We start from the raw sequence: 23635 nt of genomic DNA on the forward strand, positions 1-23635 counted from the left end.
TTCATCTATCCGTCACACATCTAGGTGGACACGCCCACCTGTGATGTCATAAGGGGCAGATTTCCAAAACGGCTTGTAGCGGCTAATCACGCCACACCTGGTGGCATGTCATGGGACCTTTAACTGTAGAATAATGTGCAATAAATAGGTTAGCACTTTAGCACACAGCCCTTTAGCACTAAGCACTTTACCACATAGCACTTTATCGACAAGTTCTTGTGCAATAGGGCAATACAATGATAATGTTAACACTTGCACTTTATCCCCATACTGTAGATTTCTGTGCGATACAGCAAAGCGCAATTTAACTCACAGTCTATCAAGCGCCACGTTGTCGATGTTAAAATGTTGGTTTGTTTTTGTTTTGTTGTACTCTCCGTTTATGTTATGAAAGCAATGATGCACTGTGCCCAAGACAAATTTCCCCACGGGGACAATGAAGTTTAACCTAACCTAGGTTAAACTTCATTGAGACTGATTCACATTTCTTTATTGATATTTTCTCAGGTAATGTGTTGCTGTGTTGTAGAAATGTTTGGATCATGATGATGGAAGATATCATCAAGTGTGAGTGAGTGAGTGAGTGAGTGAGCGAGTGAGCGAGTGTGCGTGAGTGAGACCTTGTCTCTCATGCTGAGCCTCAGTGTGTCCATCCTCTGGCTGCCCATGGGAGAGCCGCCATCTTGCTCCCTCAGCCTCTTCTTGGCCGTCTTCAGCAGAGTCCGCAGCCTTCATCACAACAAACAAACGGGGGAAAACATAGAAGAACAAACATTTCCGCCTTCACTTTTCCAAACCCAACAATGAGTCATATAATGACGATACTATGTGCTGTGTGAGAGATCATATAATATTGTGCTTAAGTGAATGCAAAACGAAATATTATACACAGAGTTGTTTAGCAGCTAGTTAGTGTCTAGATGACTTTATCTGACTAGATTAATGCCATAATCTTGTTGAACAAACTCTTTCTTAATCTAACATCCAAGTGTACGCAACACAGTGAAAGTGGGTCTAATGTCTAGTCCAATACACATGCAAGCCAGGTGTCAGCAGGGATGAGATCGGGACCAGTTCACCGCTCAATGCTCCGAAAGGGACGGGAACCAATCAGAGCCCTGCAGCAGCTACACCAGGAGGAGGAGGGTTCACGTGACAGTGGGTGGGTGGACAAGAAGACCACATATATATATATACACAGACGCCGCATTGACTGCTTCGGCCGGTTTTGTATTGTAAAAATGAATCCCTATGAATCGTAAATAATGCGACGTCTGTGTATATATGACGTCTCTGGGGCAGACCACTGATGTCTACTGGGGGTCCGTTACACGGGATGAACTGCAGGAGATCCAGGGGTCAGAGGTCAGGAGGCGGGAGGCGGGGGGTACAGTTTGTCACCTGTACATTTCTTTCTGTAAGTCTGTGTTCCTCTTCATCTCCTGGTCGAGCCTGCCGTCCACCGCCTTCTTCTGCTCCGCCATCTTCCTGGCTCTCTTCTTCTCCGTCTCCATCTAGAGGGGAGGGGTGGTACCGCGGGTTAACGACCGCTCTCAAGTCAATAGCAGGGCTCATTTCGGGGGGATATCACACGACATCTGAACTAAAAAAAACACTTTTCTAATCCTGGGCATGAAAAAAATGCTGAATAATCATAAGTGTCACTGCTGGCGTACGAAGACTTTTATGCACATTCCATGACTAAAGTCGGCTTCTTGTCTTGAGAGAAAATAAAACGAGTGATAGCGATGAGCGGTAGAGATAGTTGAGTCAAAGAAGGAGATAAAGACAATGATGGAGATCGAGCAGACGCTTCGACGCAGTCCTGAACCTGTTTTGGTTCTGCGTCGGGTTTCAGTGAGCGGACCAATCACAGCCCTCGCTGCTGCGTCGCCTCGACGTAAGGTTAACATTTTTGGGAGGCGCACGTCAGGCCCTTGCGGTGGACGCAAGGAGGGTCCGCAAAGGTAAGGGGTCCGTAACCCCCCCTGCGTTGCGTGACCATGGGACCATGATCAGCCCCTAAGGTCCAGAGCCAGAGGGAAAGGGGGAAGGCGGGGGGAGGCACCTGGCTGCCGAGCTCGGCCCGCTCCTTCTCCAGCTCGGCCAGCCTCAGGCCCAGCTTGGAGCGGCTCTTCAGCTCCTCCTCCCACAGGGCCTGGGAGTCATGGGCCGTGTGGGACAGCTGGCTCTGCCTCTGAGTCTGGGGGGGGGGGGGGAGAGAGAGAGAGAGAGAGACAGAGAGAGAGCGAGACATAGAGAGACAGAGAGAGCGAGAGAGAGCGAGAGACATAGAGAGACAGAGAGAGAGCGAGCGAGAGAGAGACAGAGAGAGAGAGACAGAGAGAGACAGAGACACAGAAAGAGAGAGACAGAGACACAGAGAGAGATAGAGAGAGAGAGAGAGAGAGAGAGACAGAGAGAGCGAGAGACAGACAGAGACAGAGAGAGAGAGAGAGAGAGAGAGAGAGACAGACAGAGACAGAGAGAGAGAGAGAGAGGTTAGAGCACAGCACAAGCAGGGCCAGAGGATAATGAGTGTTGTTGGAGTTTAGCGCAGGCCAGTGCAGAAGTTTTTGAGGGAGGAGTGGGCCGTGGTCTCACACCTCTCTGTTGAGTTGGTCCTCCAGGGTCATCTTACTGCCTTGAAGGTTGGTCACCAAGTCCTCCAGCCGACCTCTGGCCTGAAGAAATAGCACCAGGAAGGGCATCAGGAGACACTTCGGAAGATGCTTGAAAATGTCTACTTATATATTATCATGGATTAGGCCTGCACGATTCGGGGAAAAATATGAATCACGTTTTTTTTTAGCTTAGAATTAATATTACGATTCTCTGCCACGATTCCTTTCTCACGAAATGTCATTTTTATTGCAAACATGAACCATGAAAAAAAAAAATGGCAGTACCGAACATAGTCTTTTGGCACCTCTAGCATATAGCAGCACATTGTCTTTAATTGCTGGCCTTTTATAAATACTGAACCAACTCCACACAGCTGTAAATGAAGGCTTAAATAAAAAAAAAAGCAATAAAATTCGAGATTGCTATTTTATAACGATTTATCGTGCAGGCCTATTATGGATAAGTGTACATTTAATCGGGTGTACACCGAAAGCCCCTAAGCCCCTTAACAGTCAAGGAAAAAAACAAGAACCACAAATCTTGGTGGCATAAGAAAGAAACCTTCTAGGCTCTAATTGGTCAAAACAAAAAACTTCATGCAGCTTGAGAAGGAACCAAAAAACAGAGCCCAAGATGATTGATGTTACATTCAGAAAAACAAGATCCCATCACCCAGAGAACCCTGAACCCAGGCGTCAGATATGATGAAGGAAAAAAAAAATCAACACAAGATCCCATCACCCAGAGAACCCTGAAACCAGAAGTCAGATAGGATGTAGGAAAACAAAACCAACACCAGATCCCATCACCCAGAGAACCCTGAAACCAGCAGTAAGATAGAAAGTCCATGTATCTATATCCACTTTCTATGGAGGTTTCATCGATCTCTAAAACCGAGGTGCACACACACAGGAGACTAAGCCTAGAACCAAAATACCAACCGCGCCTCCGGGACCGTCAGGTGGCTGCGGGAATGAATTCAACATGTTATCAACACACAGATGGAAACACGGCAATGCTGTCACGCCTTTATTTGTCTTCATTTTATCTCATCGGACTGGCATGCTTCTGATAAAGCTATCCTACTGATCGTTGTGTTGTTATTCCTTTAACTGCTCATTCATAATTGGAATTATTTCATGATTTGTGGGCTTTCATTGTTCCTGGCCTGACTTCGATGTTGTTCGTCTGCTGAATGATTTAACTCATGTAAATGTGGCGCCCAACTGTCATCCGTTGGTTGGCGTCCTCACCACTGTAGCCTCGTGCACTCCTTTCTGCAGCGCCTCGATCTTGTTAGCCTGCTGCTTAGCCGCAGCCTCCAGTCGGGCGTTCTCTATCTCCAGCCTGAAAGTGACACCATCAAAGAGCATCATCAAGCCCCCACCGGGACCACAACCGGGAATAAAATGAAATAAGCCAATGTTTGCAGAATGGTGAGGTTTCTGTCCGGGAAATGGGGGCCCCATATAGCTACTTTACATTCCTGTTTGTATCTGTGAGTGAGAGTGAGTGAGTGAGATTGGGTGTGTGAGTGAGTGAGTGAGTGAGTGAGTGAGAGTGGGTGAGTGAGAGTGGGTGAGTGAGAGTGGGTGAGGGAGAGTGGGTGAGTGAGTGTGGGTGTGTGAGTGATTAAGTGAGTGGGTGATTGATGGCGTAAGTGAGTGAGTCAGCGAGTGAGAGTGGGTGTGTGAGTGAGTTAGTGAGTGAGTGAGTGAGTGAGAGAGTGAACACCTGACTGAGTGAGTTAACATGTGAGTGAGTTAGTGAATGAGTGAGCGAGTGTCTACATGCGTGCGTCCGCGTACCTCTGCACAGCCTCCTCCAGTAGCTTGACGCTGGCGTCCGAGCCAGCCAAGGTGGCCAGCGCCTCCCGGAGCTTCTGATTGGCCGTGGCCAGCTCTCGCTCGCGGTCGTCCAGCGTGGCCTTCAGAGCGTTGAGGCGTTGCTCCGCCTGCACGTACTGGTCCTCGCTCTCGTCCAGCTGCAGGGGTCAGAGGTCACAGGGTTAAATCTGTTTACTGTCTACTAGGGCTGCTAAAAGGTGTTGATGGATCAATCGACCGAATATGAATCAAATAAATGTTTGATATTAGATCAATCGGTAAGTTATTGAGTACAACTGAACGAACAAATAGTTACTGCTTAATGTTGCAGTTGAATTAAAAAATTTGCTTAGTGGATCATTCGAAGAGGAGTGCTTTGCTTTTTTCATGGCTGCTTCTCAGATAAAACAAGCATGTTTAAGACATCAGTTTGGACTCTGTTATTATTTATGACATTTTATATACTTAATGATTAATCGAAAAATATCATACGTTTAATAGACTTTAATAGACTCAATAGACTAGAACAAACAATTGATATTGCAGTCCTACTCATTAGTACTCTGCTGTACTTTCTGCTGCGTAAGCAAACCTCCCTCCTTGAATCCATACAGCGCCGCAGTGAGCGTAAACGTCCAGCAGGTGGTGCCGTTTCCTACCTTCCCCTTGAGCCGGTCCAGGTCCTTGAAGAGGCGGGCCTTCTCCTCCTCCAGGTCCTTGCGGTAGCGCGTGTTCACCTCCAGCGTCGCCTCGCTCATGGACAGCTTCTTCAGGGAGTCGGCACACTCCTGCTGAAGATGCCTCACACTGGACTGCTCAGAGAGAGAGAGAGAGAGAGAGAGAGAGAGAGAGAGAGAGAGAGAGAGAGAGAGAGAGAGAGAGAGAGAGAGAGAGAGAGAGAGAGAGAGAGACAAAGGGAGCAAAAGAAAGAGAGTGAGAGACATAGACACAGTGCATGTCCTGGGAGGACAAGAGGAGAGAAAGCTCTTGAACAGGACATTTAGCATTTGGACGCTATTCTAAAGGTGGCCGTTTGTGGAGGAGAGGGACCGAGACGCAGGTTATAGCCTCTCTCGCCCTCCATCTTCTCGCCCTCCAGCTTTATACCTGCTCGCACACCTCCCTTCCTCCCTCCCTCCCTCTCTCTTTCCTCCAATTTCTACCCCTGCTCCCTCACACCTCTCTCTCCGTCTTCTCCGCCTCCATCTTCTACACCTGCTCCCGTCCCTCCCACCTCTCCCTTGCTCCATCTCTCTCCTCCCCCCTGCTCCCTCACCTCCCCCCTGCTCCTTCACCCCCCCCCCCCCGCTCCCTCACCTCTCTCTCCCCCCCCTGCCCCCCTGCCCCCTCACCTCTCTCTCCCCCCCCTGCCCCCCTGCCCCCTCACCTCTCTCTCCGCCCTCTCCTCCTCCGTCTTGTACACCTGCTCCCGGAGGTCGGCCGCCTTGCCCGCCAGCTCGCGGCTGCGTTCCTCCGCCAGCTGGACCCGGGCCTCGCTGTCGGCCCGCAGCTGGGCCACCAGCTCGCCGAAGCGCTCCTGGGCATCGGTGACGGCGCGCTCCTTGGCCACGCCCTTGTTCTGGGCCTGCTCCAGCTGCTGCCGCAGCAGGGCCGCGTCGCTCTGCGCCTGGCCCAGCCGCTCCTGCGTGGCCTCCAGGCGGGCCGAGGCGCGCCCGCCCAGCTCCTTCTCCGCCCGCAGCGCCTCCTCCAGCTCCCGGGTGCGGGTGGCGGCCGCCTGGCTCTCCCGCTGGCCGGCGTCCAGCAGAAGGTTCTTCTCCGTCAGCTGCAGGGCGGAGCGGTGCACCTCGTTCTCCAGGCCGTTGGCCCGCGCCTCCGCCGCGGCCAGCCGCTGGGAGAGACCGCCCACCTCGTCGCGCTGGCCCGCCACCTCGCCTGCACGCCACACGACCAGGGGACAACATGAGTTAGGCTGCACGCCACACGACCAGGGGACATGAGTTAGGGCTGCACGCCGCACGACCAGTGGACAACATGAGTTAGGGCTGCACGCCACACGACCAGTGGACAACATGAGTTAGGCTGCACGCCGCACGACCAGTGGACAACATGAGTTAGGCTGCACGCCGCACGACCAGTGGACAACATGAGTTAGGCTGCACGCCACACGACCAGTGGACATGAGTTAGGGCTGCACGCCGCACGACCAGGGGACAACATGAGTTAGGGCTGCACGCCACACAACCAGGGGACATGAGTTAGGGCTGCACGCCGCACGACCAGTGGACAACATGAGTTAGGGCTGCACGCCGCACGACCAGTGGACAACATGAGTTAGGCTGCACGCCACACGACCAGTGGACAACATGAGTTAGGGCTGCACGCCAGACGACCAGGGGACATGAGTTAGGGCTGCACGCCACACGACCAGGGGACAACATGAGTTAGGCTGCACGCCGCACGACCAGTGGACAACATGAGTTAGGGCTGCACGCCACACGACCAGTGGACAACATGAGTTAGGCTGCACGCCGCACGACCAGTGGACAACATGAGTTAGGCTGCACGCCGCACGACCAGTGGACAACATGAGTTAGGCTGCACGCCACACGACCAGTGGACATGAGTTAGGGCTGCACGCCGCACGACCAGGGGACAACATGAGTTAGGGCTGCACGCCACACAACCAGGGGACATGAGTTAGGGCTGCACGCCGCACGACCAGTGGACAACATGAGTTAGGGCTGCACGCCGCACGACCAGTGGACAACATGAGTTAGGCTGCACGCCACACGACCAGTGGACAACATGAGTTAGGGCTGCACGCCAGACGACCAGGGGACATGAGTTAGGGCTGCACGCCACACGACCAGGGGACAACATGAGTTAGGCTGCACGCCGCACGACCAGTGGACAACATGAGTTAGGCTGCACGCCACACGACCAGTGGACAACATGAGTTAGGCTGCACGCCACACGACCAGGGGACATGAGTTAGGGCTGTACGATTGATCGCATTTTGATCGTGATTTCCTTTTTTGCGTCAAACTAATATAAATGAGTTTTATTCGATTATATGCTACGTTTCATCGTGATTATTTATCTAATCTATTTAGTGTCTTCATTAAATGTTTTATAGAACGGCTGGCTACATATTTTACAAAATGAAGAGATTATTCGATAATTAAGAGAGACTGACGGTGAGCGACGGTGACTACACACAGAGCCCTACTTGTGTTCTTGTCCCTCAGTCGCTGGCTCTCGTCCCGCTGGCGGAGCAGGTTCTTCTCCGCGTCGGCCAGCGCCGCCTGGCACCGCTCCGCCTCCTGCAGCGCCCCGGCCAGCCGCGTGCGCGCCGAGGACGCCTCCGCCTCCGCCACCTCCCGGCCCTGCCGCTCGTGCTCCAGCCGGCCAGCGGCGGCGGCGAGCTCCGCCTTCACGGCGCCCAGCTGCCCGTTGTACTGGAACACCGTCCGGGTCAGCGCCTCCTCGTTGAGCCGCAGGTCGCGCCGGGAGTCCTCCAGACGCTCCTTCAGGGCCTCCCGCTCCTCCTCCCGGCGGCCGTCCTCCTGGGCGGCGGCGGCACGGGCGCGCTCCAGCTCGGCGCGCGCCGCCGACAGCTCCTCGTGGAGCGCCGCCGTCTGCTGGAGGAGGTCCTTCTCCCGGTCGCTGGCCTCCGTCAGCTGGGACAGCGCCTGGCGTGACAGGCAGAGGTGTTTTGTTTTAGTATAGACTACACGTGACCCTCCTAAGACGCCGCAATTTGATTGGTTCGCTCTATTGGGATATTGGGCAATATCCTGTGATTGGGATCTCAAACTCGGGATATTGTTCTCATCCCAAAATGTCCGTCTCTTCACGCTAATAAAAACAAAAGAAACTCAAATAAAAAAAAAAAATCCAGGCAAAAAGAGTGTGCACGCGTAGTATATACTAACACAATTATTGACCTCAGGCTCATTATTCACCTCGCCTTCGGCCAATAATTGTTGAACAGAATATATGTATTCATTTATTTAAAATATTATGCTTTATGATAGAGTGAGACAGAGAGGAAGGTATGGGAGATAGAGGGGAGGACAGGCAGCAATTGACCACGAGCAGGAATTGAACCCGGGTCGCTGCGATCAGGACCGAGTCTATATGGTCCCGATTAGAGAATTGTTTAGAAGAGATCCAGCAATTCTATTAATAAGGGGAGAGAAACTCAATGGATGTATCTGCATCCGTCTGAAGTTTTGTTATAGAATTGTTTTAAAGAACTCAAGCAATTATATTAAGGGGTGAGTTATTAGACCACCAGGTGAGAAGGTGATTTGCCGCTACAAGCCGTTTGGAAAATCGGCCTCTTCTGACATCATAGGTGGGCGTGTCTACGCATGATGTATGACGGATAGATGAGCAACGATTGCTATAGGCCACTGGTAGACTGATCTATCCAGCATAGATCTAGGTGGTCACGCCCACTTGTGATGTCAGAAGAGGCCGATTTTCAAAACGGCTTGTAACGGCTAATCACACTCACACCTGGTGGTATAATATGTCCCCTTTAATAGGGGGAGAGAGACTCAATGGATCTGTTTGTCTTTTAAACTGTGGACGGTGGTTAGGCAGGGGCGAAACACCAAACACCGTTCACGGAACACGGGCCGACCAATCACCAGCCACTGAGCGGTACATCATTAGGCCGTACCTCGTTGCTCCTGCTGATGCTCCTGCGGCTCTCCTCCTCGATCTCCTGCTGCTTGCGGAGGTGGCTGCTGAGCAGGCTCTCCTGCAGCGCCCGGGCGCTGCGCTCCTTGGCCAGCAGCCTCTGAGTCTCGCTGAGGTCCTCTTCCAGCTGGAATAACGTTTAAGAAACCCCCCATCTATTGGTTCAGAGGCTCCTCAGACCACGGAGCAAGGCGGATCTCAGGATGGTTAAGATCCTGGGATGTGATTGTGGAACTAGAACCGTAACTTCCAAACTATTCATTGGAAATTCAAATCTAAACACTAAAGAAAGGTGGTCAGGGATGGGACGGGCATTGGAAATGAGCAAAAGCTATAAATGCTATGATGCTTTCTGCTGGATTGTGCACAATCCACATGAGTCGTATCTGTCCCTTAGCCTGGAAATCCAGACCAACTTCTAAGTATCCATTTGAAAATATCACTGCACGCAATTCGATAATACTACAACCAATCGGAAGAATACAAGGGGTGACGAATCCAGACCAGCGGAGCTAACCAATAGATAAGACTCTTGCCGTGTCCGGACGGTAAAAAAGCAACGCTTCTGGCCCTCCTATATCAGATACACCGATGTGATTGGTTAATGAGTGGCTCGCTGAGCATATTCAAATTGTGCTCTCGCGAGAACTCTGGATTTCCAGGGTATCTGTCCCTATCAAATAAACCCTAACTCACTCACTAACTAGGCTCCACTTCAGCCTGTATGACGACGGGGCGCGGCGTGCGGACCTGCTTCATGTTGTTCATCAGGGTCCTCCTCTCCAGCTCCAGGCTCCGGAGGGCCAGGTCCACCTTCTGCCGCTCCTCCGACTCGGCCTGCTGCTGCTCCTCCGCCCGCCGCAGCTTGTCCCGGCTGCCGTCGTACAGCATGGAGGCGTTACGCCGGTTCTCCTGCTCCTGCTTCAGCTTGAACCTGCAGCCGAGGAGCCGGGGGGGGTCGATACCAGCCAGGCTTCAGTGGCCCTTGTGTTGGCGCCGCACAGTGCTAGCCTGGCTGACGCCAGACCTCATCTCAATCTACATCGAGAAGAGGTCTGGGAACCACACATTCATTTTCTCGTATTCGAGGCGTGGTTTACGATTGCCCGGAGCCGTTTATTGGGCGCTACGAATGTCTATCATATGAGTATGTACGTAGCTCATAGCCAATCGTATCAATTATACCAGATGAGGTATGTAGAGCGACAGAAATTCGATGAGGAAGAAGACGACGGGTGTGTCGCATAGACGTCGTCATTGTCTTGCCGTCCCTCCCCGTTCTGTGATTGGTTCCCTATCTCAGGCGAAAATCGGATCCATGGAATCCAGGCTGCCTAGCAGCGCGAAATGAAATCGCGCGCAAGGCAGCATGGGTATACCCAGGCTAGCACAGTACAGTAAGGTCGGTGGAAGACCCTGTGAGGTCTCAGTTGAGGTAGCCTTGGATCCAGCAGTCTGACTATGATATAGCAGAACTTCTGGGAGAAGTCCAGGAAACCGACAACAGCAATTTTCGGGGTTAGGCTTTGTTTTTAAAGATAACCTAATACTCGTGAGGGGATGAGTGCATTTCTACATCGGCTGGTATACAAAGTATTGCTTTCAAACATTTACAGACCCTTCCTAAGAACGGTACCCAATGACACGCTATAGATCGCCGCCTCCCGCAACACGATTGGTCGAAACAAATACGAAGCGTAAGAAACGCAATCGATTCAATTCAATCAGGATCAGTGTCATGGCTGAGGTTCTCACCTGCCAGCCGAAAACCTAATGGGGTTCCATCATCCAAACTCCACAAACACCTACCTGTAGGCAAGACGCCTAGCCCCATCCCCCCCTTAAGGCTCGGGTATGGTTCCACGTCAACGCAACGCAATAACTAAGCAGACGCTTCGACGCAGTCGTGAAACTGTTTTGGTTCTGCGTCTGGTTTTAGTGAGCGGACCAATCACAGCCCTCGCTGCTGCGTCGCCTCGACGGAAGGTTAACATTTTTGGGAGGCGCAGGTCAGGCCCTTGCGGTGGACGCAAGGAGGGTTTGAAAGGACGCAACGGGTCCGCAAACCCCCTTGCGTTGCGTCAACGTTAGGGCTGGGCGATTAATCGAATTTTGATCGCGATTTCGATTTTAGCGTCAAACTATCACAAAATTAACATAATATTTTATTATTTTAATTTTAATTTTTTAAAATTTTATTTTTGGTTTTATATAAAGGGCAGAACAGCTGGATACATATCTTTATATTATTTTACATTGCAACATTTTCTTGTTGACCATTTTGTGTATGTTTTTAAAGCGAAATTTCAAAGTTCTCAGCTACAACGTTTTTTATGGGAGAGACACGCTGAATAAATACAACACGTTTTCAAACTCAAAAAATTGATCGTTTGAACAATCGTGACTTCAACACTGACCAAAATAAGGGTGAGTAGGATTTTTCCCATAATGGAGCAGCCCTAATCAAAGGTTGGAACCATAACTAAGCCTTAACTCCGCCGCACACCTCGTCAGTGTGCCTCACGGCTCTCGGGTCCTACCTGAGGTTGTCCACCTCCGTCTGCAGCTCCAGCTGCTGGCGCTCCAGGGCCGACTTGGCCTCCGTGAAGTCTTCCAGGGCGCCGCGGAGCTCCCGCCGCTCGCCCTCCAGCTGGCCCACCTTGTCGCTCAGGTGGCCGTGGCGACTGCGCGCCTTCTGGATGGAGTTCTCGTACTCGTGGAAGATGTTCTGCAGCTTCATCATGCTGCTCGAGTCTGTTGGTGGTCGGTGGTCGGGGGACAGGGGGGGGGGGGGGGGGGGGGGAGTTATTAGCTGTTAACAAAAATGTTCCCCTCCTAGTCTCAAGACATTACAAGCCAACGTTACTTAAGAAATTCACCAGCATAGTATCTTGGAAGATATATAAGGCTACTTCTTAAAGGTGTCATATTGCACCACCGGGTGTGAGTGTGATTAGCCGTCAGTGAATGAAGAGCCAGGTGTTTGGGAGACGGTGGCCTGCGTACCCAGCGTGGTGGAGTCTAACTTCTGGATGAGCATGGCGGCGTGGCGGTAGCCCGAGGCTGGGGAGTGGATGTCGTCCGTGTGGCTGTCCGACGACTGGGTGAGCTCATCTAGGTCCTCAGCCAGCTCCATCTCCCCTCCCTCCGTGTTCTGCCCACACACACACACACAATTTAAATGAATGACTTTGAAAACTGAAAACTCGATGCAATGAAAAACCTGCTCTATGCCTGTCTAGACTTGTTCACCAATGCTTCATGATACACATCACATTGCGTATTACCCCTCTATAACAACGTTGATAATGGTGATGATGATGAAGACCGTTATTCTCATTATGGACATCATCATTATTAAGGATATTTTCCATCTTATGGTGGAAATGTACTGGATATAAGTATTGACCCTTTTGGTGTGTGTGTGTGTGTGTGTGTGTGTGTGTGTGTGTGTGTGTGTGTGTGTGTGTGTGTATGTATGTATGTATGTATGCATGCATGTTTGTATGTATGTATGTATGTATACACGTAGGTAAGTGTATGCTGCATGTATATGCGAACACAATGTATGTATAGGATTTATTTGTAACTCTTAAAAATGTGAGAAGGGGGGGCTTGATATAAGCTCAAGCTTCTGCCCCTACCCCTTGGTTAGGACCAATAAAATGCATTCATTCATCACTGGCTGTTTTCTTAGGACAACATTTCAGGCGGGGGTTAGCAATAGCATCAAAAAGACATGATGTACCAAACTGTACAGAGACTGCCAACGCAGCGACGGCGGGGAGTTTACCTCGTCTAGCCGGTGGCATGCTGGTGGGGACCTGGAGCGAGACAGAAGGAAACATGGGTGTGTTGAACATCAACGCCACTATCCACCTGTGGGGGGGTTCCCACTCCTGTATCCGCTTGTAGGGAGGGGAGTTGGACGTGCAGTGGGATAAACATAAACGCAGCATGCTACGTTTCATCCGTTAGAAAGCCTGGCCATGCAAACTTATTCGAGAGGAAGACGGAACAGCGCTTGAAGAATGAATGAGCTCCCGGGTTATTTCCCCCCCCTGGTTTCCAAATGGTGTTCCCACGTGTTGGGAGACAGTAGGAAAGTAGAGTGACATTGACAGAGGCGGGAGAAGCAGTGGGCGACCAGGGAGCCAGGAGACACATGGATATATACCTTCCTTCACTGTCCGAAAGGTCACTTAGAGTGCTATCGTCAAACACAGAGAGAGGGTCTCCGTTAAGGTGGGCCGCAGTCCGAGGGGTACTGCCCAACCTGGGGGCCCCCGTGGGCCTCTTTGAGGGGACTGTCAGAGACATGGCGTCTCTGTTCCTGAGGGTGTTCTGCTGGACTGGCACTCGATGCGGAACCGGTTGCCTGTTGACGCTACGGAGAGCAGCAATATGTCTGGCGGTGAGTGGAGAGGGCCAATCACGAGACAGCACCTCAGCACATGGTGGCACTTGGAAATACTCAAGACATTGCTCCCGCCTGTATTTGTGTTAACGACAGTGCCACAGGCAACAAGGGAAACCCTGTACGATCAGGGCAGCTACTTCCATCTCATAAGAATACAAATCAACATCTCTTAAGAAATGTCACAGCCTGTGAATGCAACAATGAAAATAAAGAGCTACACAAAGCACTTCCTACCTCTTTGGGTTTTTCCCCGGCGGCCTTTGGACCAAACTCTCAGGGGGAGCTCGACGTCCTCCTCCCCCAGGACTCGAGCCGTTTGCCCTGGCCTGCCGTCCCGACTCTGGCTCGGGTTTCTGGGCTCCTTGTTCTTCCTCTTCCTCCTCCTCCTCCTCCTCCTCCTCCTCCTCGTCCTCTCCCCCGGCGTCCCAGGAAGCGCCAGAACCCTGCGCCGGCATGGCGGCTCGCGAGTATTTGGAAAACTACAAACCACAACAAAAAAGAAATACAATCAAACAAAAAGAAAAAACGGTTTAAAAGTGTTCCCTAAGGTGTAAACTGGAGTAACTCAAGCTTGAAGGCCAGCCTTAAAAAAGGTGCTTGGAGCAAGTACACTCTGCCATCCATAATTCAATGGCTCATTGCTTTTCTCGGGAGACCGAACACCTTAGCTTGCAGCACTGCATGTCGGCTAATTAGCTTCACATCACTAGCATGCATTGATGCACTCAAACAACCCTTGTAGTATTTGGTGAGCTTAAAGGAAGGGGAAAAAAGCTATGCGACACATCTTACTGCTATAATAGCAGGCCTGTCGCACCAGTTACTCAAGTTACTCAAGTGCGCACGTGCCAAGCGCAAACGCATATATACGCTGCAAGCACGCCCACAAACCGCACGTCAACACCAAGGCAGCGACACATACACGGAAGCGCACACACGCGCACGCACACACACAAACGCACAGATAAGACGTTTAACGGCTCCACCATCGGCACAAGCGCAGCGCACTACGTATTTGCGGTAGATTGATGGTTAAATATTGTCACACCACGATCGGTCATACTTGCAGGCACTCATTTGCAAGTGCACTGATTTTGTGTCCGATAGGCTATACCTGGCATTTATTCAGGTGATTGCTCTTCTAATTGCGCCAGATTGGTGCCTATTATTGCTGTGTTTGCATTGTAATGCACAACTTTGCCTCTCCTTGTTATAAATCAACGTGCAACACGCGTGCAAAACTCTAGTTTTACTTAATCATGAACATATTGCACAGATGATTACAACATTAAAATATGTGCAACAATTAAAAGGCTGGCCGAACTGTTAAAGGGCCCCTGTCTTACCACCAGGGGTGAGAGTAATTAGCCATTACAACCGGGCAGGGCAGATTGCATTTAATGGCTAATCACACAGACACACCGGTCAAAAGGGGCTTGTTAATGATGAGAGAACATAAATGGCATGCAGGAAAAGGATCACAACGATGACAACAACAACAAAAACAACAACAACAACAACATAAAGCCACTCCACGGGGCTTCTTTTCAGGGGAAAAGAAGTGTTTCGGCACACAAAGTCCACCCCACACACTACTGCATCTGGGTAGATGTGGAGGGCTACATGTCCAACTCATGCAGGATACACAGAACACAACGCAGACGCAGGAGACGATGAGAGATGGTCCGAGGCGTCAAACATAAACAGCAGGCCGAATGTAACATAGCTGAGAAATAGTAAGAGAGGCCAAAAGCCATCTCGGTTATTCTTAATATCTAAATATTAATGTCCTAGTTGTATTGAGAGTGGATACAGGAACTAAGTCACTTCTGAGGTTTGGGTCAATGTCACTTGATCACTAGCACAGAGAACACTTTCGTGCCAGGACAGACGCGTCCAAAATAGAGTCCATAATAGAGTCCATAATAGAGTCCATAATAGAGTCCATAATAGAGTCCTATTTGAAGCGTGCCACGTTCATGCTCTGCTCCTTTAAAATCGATATGATTGTAGTCATTATTTGGGGTTGCATTACAAAATCTGAATATACCACTATTGGCGCTCCGTGTGCTTTGGGCAATTAGACAGACTTTTGTAGAACATTTGCTGACATTAAAACACCCTGGTTTCGGCCTGGTCGCACCCTCAAAAGATCAGACTATGAAAAGCGTGAAGAGAAAGACAGGCATTCTAGAAGGCACTACAGTGGGTGGCGACCGCCCTCTACCTCTTCCTCAAGCCTGAGCTCATCTGTCCTCTCGGAGCCCGCGCACGCTCCTATCGGCATCCGTGCATCTGTCTCCACCTCCTGCGTGTCCAAATCCTGACGTTCCTCCGGCACTCTCGCTGTGGTGGGAGGACGCCCGGAAGGATGTGTGGCGGTCGATTGAGAGAGCGCTGGCTCGTCCAGATCGCTCTCTGAGTCGGCGTGGCTCCGGCCCTCAGGCTCGGCCACCGGGGCTGGGCTGTCCCGGCAGGACGGCGGTTCGATCTCAGAACCGGGCTCCGGAGCGGTTGCCGCCGGTGGCAACGGCCCGTCTCTGCATTCTCCGTGATCCATGGTGTGGGATCCCTCAGAGGGTCGCGGTGACGGAGAACGGCTGCTCTCGAGGTTACCGTGACCTCCGCTCAGGATGCCTGGATCAGCACCTCCCTGGTGGAGGTGGTGGTCACCATCTGGGGGTTTGGAGGCCTTAATACTGGCCTCGCTCAGGGAGTCCTCCTGGCCTGACTCCCTCTGTTCCGGTATGGTGCGAAGGGCCATGCTCCTGGCCATCGCCAAGGGCCTCATTATAGGCTCCCCTGCCTCATCTTCCTCCTCTTCGTCGTCGTCACTCGACGTTTCACCCGCCAGGGGGAACTCCAGGCCGGTCGGCCCCTGTCCCGGGTCGGGAGGGTCTTCGGGAGGCTCTTCGGCAGGAGGAAGACTGCCCTGCCGAGGTAGCTCTCCGAACTTCTGCCTCAGCTCGGCGGCCACGTCCCTGAAGGTGGACTTCACCTCTTTCGTCTCCACCTCCACCCACAGTTTCTCGAATCGGTTTTGCCACGGGGATTCCCCGGTGGATCCACGTGGTTCCCGGTGGCGCCCTGGGCACTCCTGAGGTGGGATTTCCTCTGCGGTTTCCCTCCGTTCGCAGTCCGACATGTCAGGGACTATCTCGGATGGGCTTTCCCTCTCCTTTGATCAACGAGTGAAGTTAGGCGGCAAAACGCAATGCACAAACAAAGACAAGATGATAATGCATAGACTAAGGAACAATAGCTTCATATAAAAGACACACATGCACTTATGTTCACTTTCATGAAATTGCAGAGACACAGAGCTTCATACACATAATAAACAACTGATTGTTGCTAGGAAAATCCCCCCGTGATTGCTTTGATTTGTAAAAGTCTGTAAGTGCCTAATGGTATGTAACCTGGGTTGATCATACCCATCAAACTGTAACAGTGGCACAGGGGAATCACAAGAGCTTGAGTCAATGCTTTTACAATGAGTCACCTGCTTAGCTTGCTCCTCTGGCTCTGGGCTGTCCTCAGGATCTGAAGGAGACTCATCGCCTGACATACCTGTAGGGACACCAGGGGACAGATTTAACCAGGGTGGGGGACTTGTACACAAAAATAGCACCTGCTTAAAGTCCCTTGGGATGCCTCACCTGCTACGCCGGAGGAGGTCTTAATCTCAGGTAGATTTGGCTGCTGCCTTTTGGATTTAACCGGCAAAGGAGAGGTCCCATTGTCCGAGTCCCAGTCCGACTCTATGAGAGGAGAGGGATGGAACATAAGGCGTCATACCAGTGTCTCTTTGTCCCAGTGAGAGTCAACAGTGATTATATTTTGATAAGGTTGGATTATCTGGTGCTAGCTCCTCATGTAACTTCACTATAAACAGCAGGGGGCTTACCTTCATCACTGTCCAATTTCAGGGGGAGCAGCTTCCTGGCTCTAGGTTGAGGTTTGGGTTGTGGCTGGGTCTGGGGTTCTGGCTGGGTCTGCGGTTCGGTCTGGGTCTGGGGTTCTGGGTTGGTTTGGAGTTCTCTCTGGTTCTGGGGTTCCGGCTGGGTCTTGGGTTCTGTTTGGGTCTGGGGGTCCGTCTGGGTCTTGGGTTCTGTCTGGGTCCGGGTCTTGGGTTCCGTCTGGGTCTGGGGTTCTGTCTGGGTCGGGGTCTGGGGTTGGGGTTGGGGCCGGGCTTGGGACTGGAATGAAGAAGAGGGGGACCGGGCCAGGGGACTGGGTGGAGACATCCTCACGGCGGCGACAGCCCCCTTGTGGGGGACCAGGGGGTCGGCGGCGCGGAGCTGGGGCTGAGCGGCGGAGGGCGCGGGGTGGCCGGGTGACGGCACCCTGCGCCCGGGGAGGGTCCGCCTGCTGGCCGTACTGGTGGAGTCCCAGTCCGAGGCGTCTGGAGGGGGGGGGAACAGTGGGAACTGTTAGTTGGGGATGCCTCGTAAGCTACCTAAGTGTTGCTAGGTGCACTGGGATACAGGATTTACTACTATACTATTACTACTTGTTTGCTTGCCAATAAAGGTGTGGATATTAATTCTTCCTGGTTTCCATTTTATTCTGTTAACGATGATATGCAGCTTAGCATAGGGGGGAGAAGGATTGACCTTTTCTACAGGGTTATTCCTACTGAGGGGTCAGTCATGCTTAGAATATATGCTCTCACGGTATTGTGAGATGCTTTGGATTAAAGCATCCACCATATAGCAGATATTCTAACTACAACTACTAATGAAGGGGTGAACTCTAGAGCTGACCCAGGGAACCGTTTTCTTCACTGACCTTTATTTTGAGCTTCGTCGGAGTTCAATGAAAAGGACAACACAAATATTTTCACTAGAGAGTAACAAGCTTTGCAGTCCATCGTCTTCGTCATCAATCATTTGGGGTTTCATTAAAAGTGAGGAATGAATGCTGTGTTTATCAGTGATATACTGTACTTAGCGTCTTCACTGAATCTGATATGGTTTCAAGCCTTGTATGGATCTTGCCAGTCTTTATACCTTGTGGTCTCACTAACTCATGAATCATTATAAACGCATGTACAACAAGCAGACTTTTGATGGCTGTGATAAGCTCCTCACAGCCTGAAACACATGAAGACGGAAGAGGTGACCTGTTTTTGTGTCATTTACCTTCAAGGTCATCAACGTCTCCCAGCCCAAGCTCCTCCATCAGATCTGTGTAGAAATGAAGTGCATCTCAAGTTGAAGCGGAAATAAAGATTGGGAGAAACTGATCAATTTGAAATCAGAATGAAAGGTTTTCAAAGTACCCGTTTTCATATTTCCTGCTTCCAGTTTATTGAGGACAGACAGTGGCTCCCACTTTGCCCTGTCAATCTGGAAAAACAAATCAATAAAATTAATATATATACTTTTAATAGATTAATTCCTTTCATAGAAGTCTACATCGTGGTCCCACCTCGTTCTGTGGAACCACCTCATCCTGCGGTGCTTTGACCTTGTTGCCATCACCGGTGGCACTGACAACTGTGGAAGAAGAGAAAGATGCTTCAAGAGGTTCAAAGGGTTCCGCGGATGGAATGGCAAAGCGCGAGAGCCTTTACAAAGACGTCCGAAATACAATGTTTTAGTCAAACGAGTACAGTGCAGGGTGATGCGCAGCGCAGCCGATGGAGATCCAGGTTAATGTGCCAAAGAATGAAAATGAAAACGAGCGTGAATGGCTGAGAGGCGCATGGTTAAAGGGCCCCTGTTTTACCACCAGGTGTGATGTTGATAAGGGATTAAAAGCCATCAATACCAACCCTTTAGTGACCTCACACATGGGTGTGTGTCCCATGTTGTATGAAAGATAGATCAGCTTACCAGCCTACCCAGTGGACAGTAATTAATGCCAGGTCAGAATTGAAGGTGCTACTGCTTACCTATAAAACCCTGCAGGGTTTAGCACCATCCAACCTGAAGGACCTTATATTCCCTATTGTCCCTCTTCAAGTTCACTAGATACTTCCCCCCATGTTCCTTGTCCACCCTGCCCCATAATACAGCCTATAGACCCTTTAAGACAGTAACTTTGATTAAGAGCTTAACAAATAAAATTGACTCGACTATAAACTGGTAGGCTGATCATCCATCGGGGAGGACACTCATGTGTGGAAGAACAGTCGACAATAAAAAGAAAACTACATAATGCCAGTTCAAATAATGATAAAAAACAACAACGATCCAACCCAAATCAACAGCAAGCTGAATGGTCTAGAATACGACTATCCCGATTGTGTTTGGTTACAAAACATTCTCACAGACACAGGAAGTGAAGGACGACGGCATTCCGGATGCACAGCGGATGCGTCATGCGACCGGGGTCAATGCGGTGGTTCATGTATCACGGGGGTCAATGACGGCTCACTGGGGATGCTACGGGACATGCTTCTCCTTGGCAAGCTCTGAGACAAGACAGACATTCATACCCACGCCCTGGCTGTCTCTTGGGCTGTCTACACCCCTCCAAGGCTCTAGAAATGTCCCCTTACTGCTCACTCCCCCTTTCAAGTAAGAGGGGATATAAAAGACGTCTACAAAAAGGAAATGTAACGTACTGTTAAAAGTTGGACAACTTAATAAGAATGAGTTAGTTCATATGTTAATACACGTGTTGCTGTGCCCCATTAATGGTATTTTGCTTTCATTGTCGGCATTTAAATACATACATACATACATACATACATACACACATACATACATACATACATACATACATATATATGGTCACCATTTTCTGCAGCATGGAATGATGCCTGGAATGATTGTAAAAAAGCAAAGCCAGTGGCACAAATCTGTCATTTTCAAACTCAGAAACAGAAAGTGAAACTACCTTCTCCGTTGTTCTTTCCAAGAGCAGAAATCGCTGCTTGCTCTTTAGGACGAGGAAGACTCTTTCCAGCACGAGAGTTTTCAGAGTGGGACTGGAAGTATTGTACAGATCGGTAAGTCTTTGAAACAATATGAACCTCAAACTACTTATACAGGGCCGAGATCATCCAAACTCTTCCTGACGTACCTCAGAATCCCAAGAATCATCTTCCTCCGCTTCCTTTTCCAGGCCCAACTCAGAGAGAAAATCTGCGGGTAAGGTAAAGGTTAAAGGAGAAATCCGGTGTAAAATGGATCTGGGATATGTTTAGTATGATAACGAGTTGGAATGTTCGTTTGGGAGCAAAAAAGCGACACTATAAACTTGGAAAGATGGGGGCATTTGTTATGGTAAAAATAAATCTCTATTTCAAACAACTTAAAAGGCTAGAAGTAGCCCGAGACTTCTTTGTAATATAATATGGATCTTAACATATAAAACAAGGCATTGTTTACTTTGTAAGTGTACAGATTGTTTATTAAAAACGACATTTTATACACACAATACCATCAGTAGTTCACCAGTCGACGCCATCTTGTTTTTAAGACTCGATAAGTAGATTGGCGAACACAGAGCTTGCGTGTTGCTGACAGATATCACAGTCTCTGTGTTCGTCAATCTACCTATCGAGTCTTAAAAACAAGATGGTGTCGACAGGTGATCTACTGATGGTATTGTGTGTATAAAATGTCCTTTTTAATAAACAATCTGTACACTTAAAAAGCTTAAAATGCCTTGTTTAATATGGTAAGACCCTTATTATAATACCAAAGAAGTGTCGGGCTACTTCTAGCCTTTTAAGTTGTTTAAAATAGCGATTTAGTTTTTACCATAACAAATGCCTCTTTCGTTCCAAGTTTATAGCGTTTTGATAGAATCGGCTAAAAACAGCCAACTGAAGAATGCGTCTATATGCATTTTTTGTGCTCCAAAATGAATGTTTCAACTCGTTATCATGCCAAACATATCCCAAATCCATTTTACATTGGATTTGTCCTTTAAGCGACAATCAAGTCACATTGACATTAAACAGCATAGAATAGAGCAGTCAGAAACTCACCCCTTCGACTATCCTTTGAGACTCCGGGTTCTTGAGAGGGGCCTGCTACAGTTGGGGGTGTGTCTTTCATCTCCTCATCCTGGTCATTTTCTGATGTGAGACCTTCTTCTTCTTCCTCCTCCTCCTCATCATCCTCCTCATCATCTTCTTCCTCCTCATCACCAGTTTCCTCCTCTCCATCATCGCTTAAGTCTTCATTCTGTGTATGGATGGGAACAAAAATATTTGTATTTATGAAGGTTCTTCCAAATACCTACACTTATACACTCCAATACACTGTATTTACATTTAGCAAATTAACATAATCAACCATGTTACATGAACATAAACTCCACAGAGAGAAGAACACAACTACCTGCTTCCTTTCACATGACACATGTCAGTTGTACCTGTTTGACAAGATTTGCTGTCTTTCCGATTCGGGGGCTTCCTTTGATCAAGTCCTCTGCCTCGTGTGGAGAGTCAACATCCACGTCGTCGATGTCAGTCGTAGGTAGCTCCTCATCAGAGAAGCCGTGGCTGTCGGACTCGGCAGCTTTCCGCACTTTAGCGGAAGCATAACCGCATGAGTCCACCTTCTCGTGGGCTACATCGCGGTGTTCCCCCAGCCCCGATATGTTCTCGCGGATGAGGTCATCTTCGCCGCCTAGTGCTGCATAGGACGTTAACCGGGGCTCGCACACCTCGTACGCCCTCTCTCCGGGAGCTTCGTCCTCCGGACCTTCGCCCACAGTACTGTCGGAGTCGTCACCGCACGGCACGGCCCCTTGGACTGTGGCATTGGCGAAATCGTCCTTCAGCTGCTTGGCCTGGCTGTCGGAATTCTCACTTTCTTCCTCTGCTTTGGGCGGGCCTTTGTTGGTACCGAAGAGCGGGTCTTCAGGATCGCCGCTGAAGTCCTCGTCGGATTCATTTCCCTCGATCATGGAGACCGGGGGCGACTCGTCACCGTCATATTCATCTTCTTTATCCCCGTCGTTCTCGTGGAGGACAGCTGCAGGGGTTACTATGGGGGAGACTGAGTTTCTTTGTGTGGCGGACCCGCTCTCAACATCGTCATCGTGTCGATCCTCTTCATCTTGCCCATCATTTTCGTCTTGCACTTCATCTTCGTCTTGCCCTAACATGAGTGGAGGGGGATTTACACTAAGTTCCTTTTCTTTTGTTTGCGTTGAGCTTTCACTCCTATTTTGAGATGGCGAAACGGGTCCCTCTACCTCATTATTTGAATAATCCTCACCGTCATCCCAGCTATTATCATCATCGTGGTCATTTTGATTGCCCAGGCATTCCTCAACTTCTGGAGACATGGTTGCTATTTCAACGTTACCGTCTAATGCTTGGGAGTTAGGCCTCTCTTCGTCCTGAGGCTCTGGTGACACCAGAGGGAAGACATCATGAGTAACCCTGTTAGTTTCCTCATTTAATTCTGCATCTTCGGTGAAAGAGGGATCCTTTTTTTGGCCGCCTTCGTCATCGTCCGAGGATGAATCCCACTCGGACTTTGATTCCTTCAGCTTTGATTCTGGTCTTTGCTGTGAGTCGGGGCAGCTTTGTAACGGGGAATCCACGGGACACATTGGTTCCCCCAACTGGGATTTGGGGGAATTGCATTTTGAGGGAGCCTCTGGTTGAGATGAAGAATCCCACAAGGATGCCTCATTTGGTAATGGAGAGGCGCTTTGAGCAGGTACTACCTCTGATTCCACACCTGGTCCATTCAGATCAGGAGGATCCTGCTCTCGGTCACTGCCATCGCTATGTATCGAAGAGCCCCATGACGAGCACTGTCGTTCCACTTTGGTCAGAGGTATTTCAGAGTCTGCAGCATCACCTTTCTCCTCCCTCATCTCCTCTACCGACATGTGGCTTCGTTGAGAGCGTACCGTGTTGCGTCCATGCTTAACGGCCTCCTGATCACCTAGGGCATCATCATCACTGTCCTTCCAAGAACCATCTCCGCTGTGCCCTTTACTTGTCAAGGACCAATCTTCACCATCTCTGTTGTCCTCTTGAACTAATTCCACATTCTGAGCGGTGGGCAGAATTGCTGGGCTATGACTGGGTGTAATGCCGCCTGTTGCACCTTCGCCTGGTTGTATATTTGGATCTGCGGACTGAACACTTTCTTCTTCATCTGAGAAC

The 23635-nt window shown here is 50.0% G+C and overlaps 1 protein-coding gene across 4 annotated transcripts in view; it reads right to left on the bottom strand.

The window, feature by feature from the left end:
- Positions 1-23635, bottom strand: part of ankrd26 (ankyrin repeat domain containing 26) — a 38436-nt gene that overhangs the window by 8199 nt on the left and 6602 nt on the right. The window contains exons 12-38 of one of the 4 annotated variants that reach the window (XM_079743926.1): positions 21491-21689; positions 20578-20639; positions 20392-20482; positions 19988-20092; positions 18976-19043; positions 18827-18893; positions 18687-18731; positions 17450-17947; positions 17202-17303; positions 17045-17112; positions 13777-14021; positions 13300-13509; positions 12916-12946; positions 12129-12276; positions 11663-11876; positions 9873-10056; positions 9103-9249; positions 7642-8104; positions 5839-6344; positions 5111-5263; positions 4434-4609; positions 3879-3972; positions 3567-3590; positions 2607-2684; positions 2069-2203; positions 1402-1514; positions 621-729 (exon numbers count right to left, since the gene is read on the bottom strand). In XM_079743926.1, coding sequence (XP_079600052.1) covers positions 621-729; positions 1402-1514; positions 2069-2203; positions 2607-2684; positions 3567-3590; positions 3879-3972; positions 4434-4609; positions 5111-5263; positions 5839-6344; positions 7642-8104; positions 9103-9249; positions 9873-10056; positions 11663-11876; positions 12129-12276; positions 12916-12946; positions 13300-13509; positions 13777-14021; positions 17045-17112; positions 17202-17303; positions 17450-17947; positions 18687-18731; positions 18827-18893; positions 18976-19043; positions 19988-20092; positions 20392-20482; positions 20578-20639; positions 21491-21689 — 4335 coding nt within the window. The remainder of the gene's footprint in view (positions 1-620; positions 730-1401; positions 1515-2068; positions 2204-2606; positions 2685-3566; positions 3591-3878; positions 3973-4433; positions 4610-5110; positions 5264-5838; positions 6345-7641; positions 8105-9102; positions 9250-9872; positions 10057-11662; positions 11877-12128; positions 12277-12915; positions 12947-13299; positions 13510-13776; positions 14022-17044; positions 17113-17201; positions 17304-17449; positions 17948-18686; positions 18732-18826; positions 18894-18975; positions 19044-19987; positions 20093-20391; positions 20483-20577; positions 20640-21490; positions 21690-23635) is intronic. The other 3 variants (XM_079743928.1, XM_079743929.1, XM_079743927.1) reach the window with 3 other exon arrangements.

The sequence above is a fragment of the Pollachius pollachius genome (genome assembly GCF_949987615.1).
Source record: "Pollachius pollachius genome assembly, chromosome: 9".
In the NCBI taxonomy this organism is placed as follows: Eukaryota; Metazoa; Chordata; class Actinopteri; order Gadiformes; family Gadidae; genus Pollachius; species Pollachius pollachius.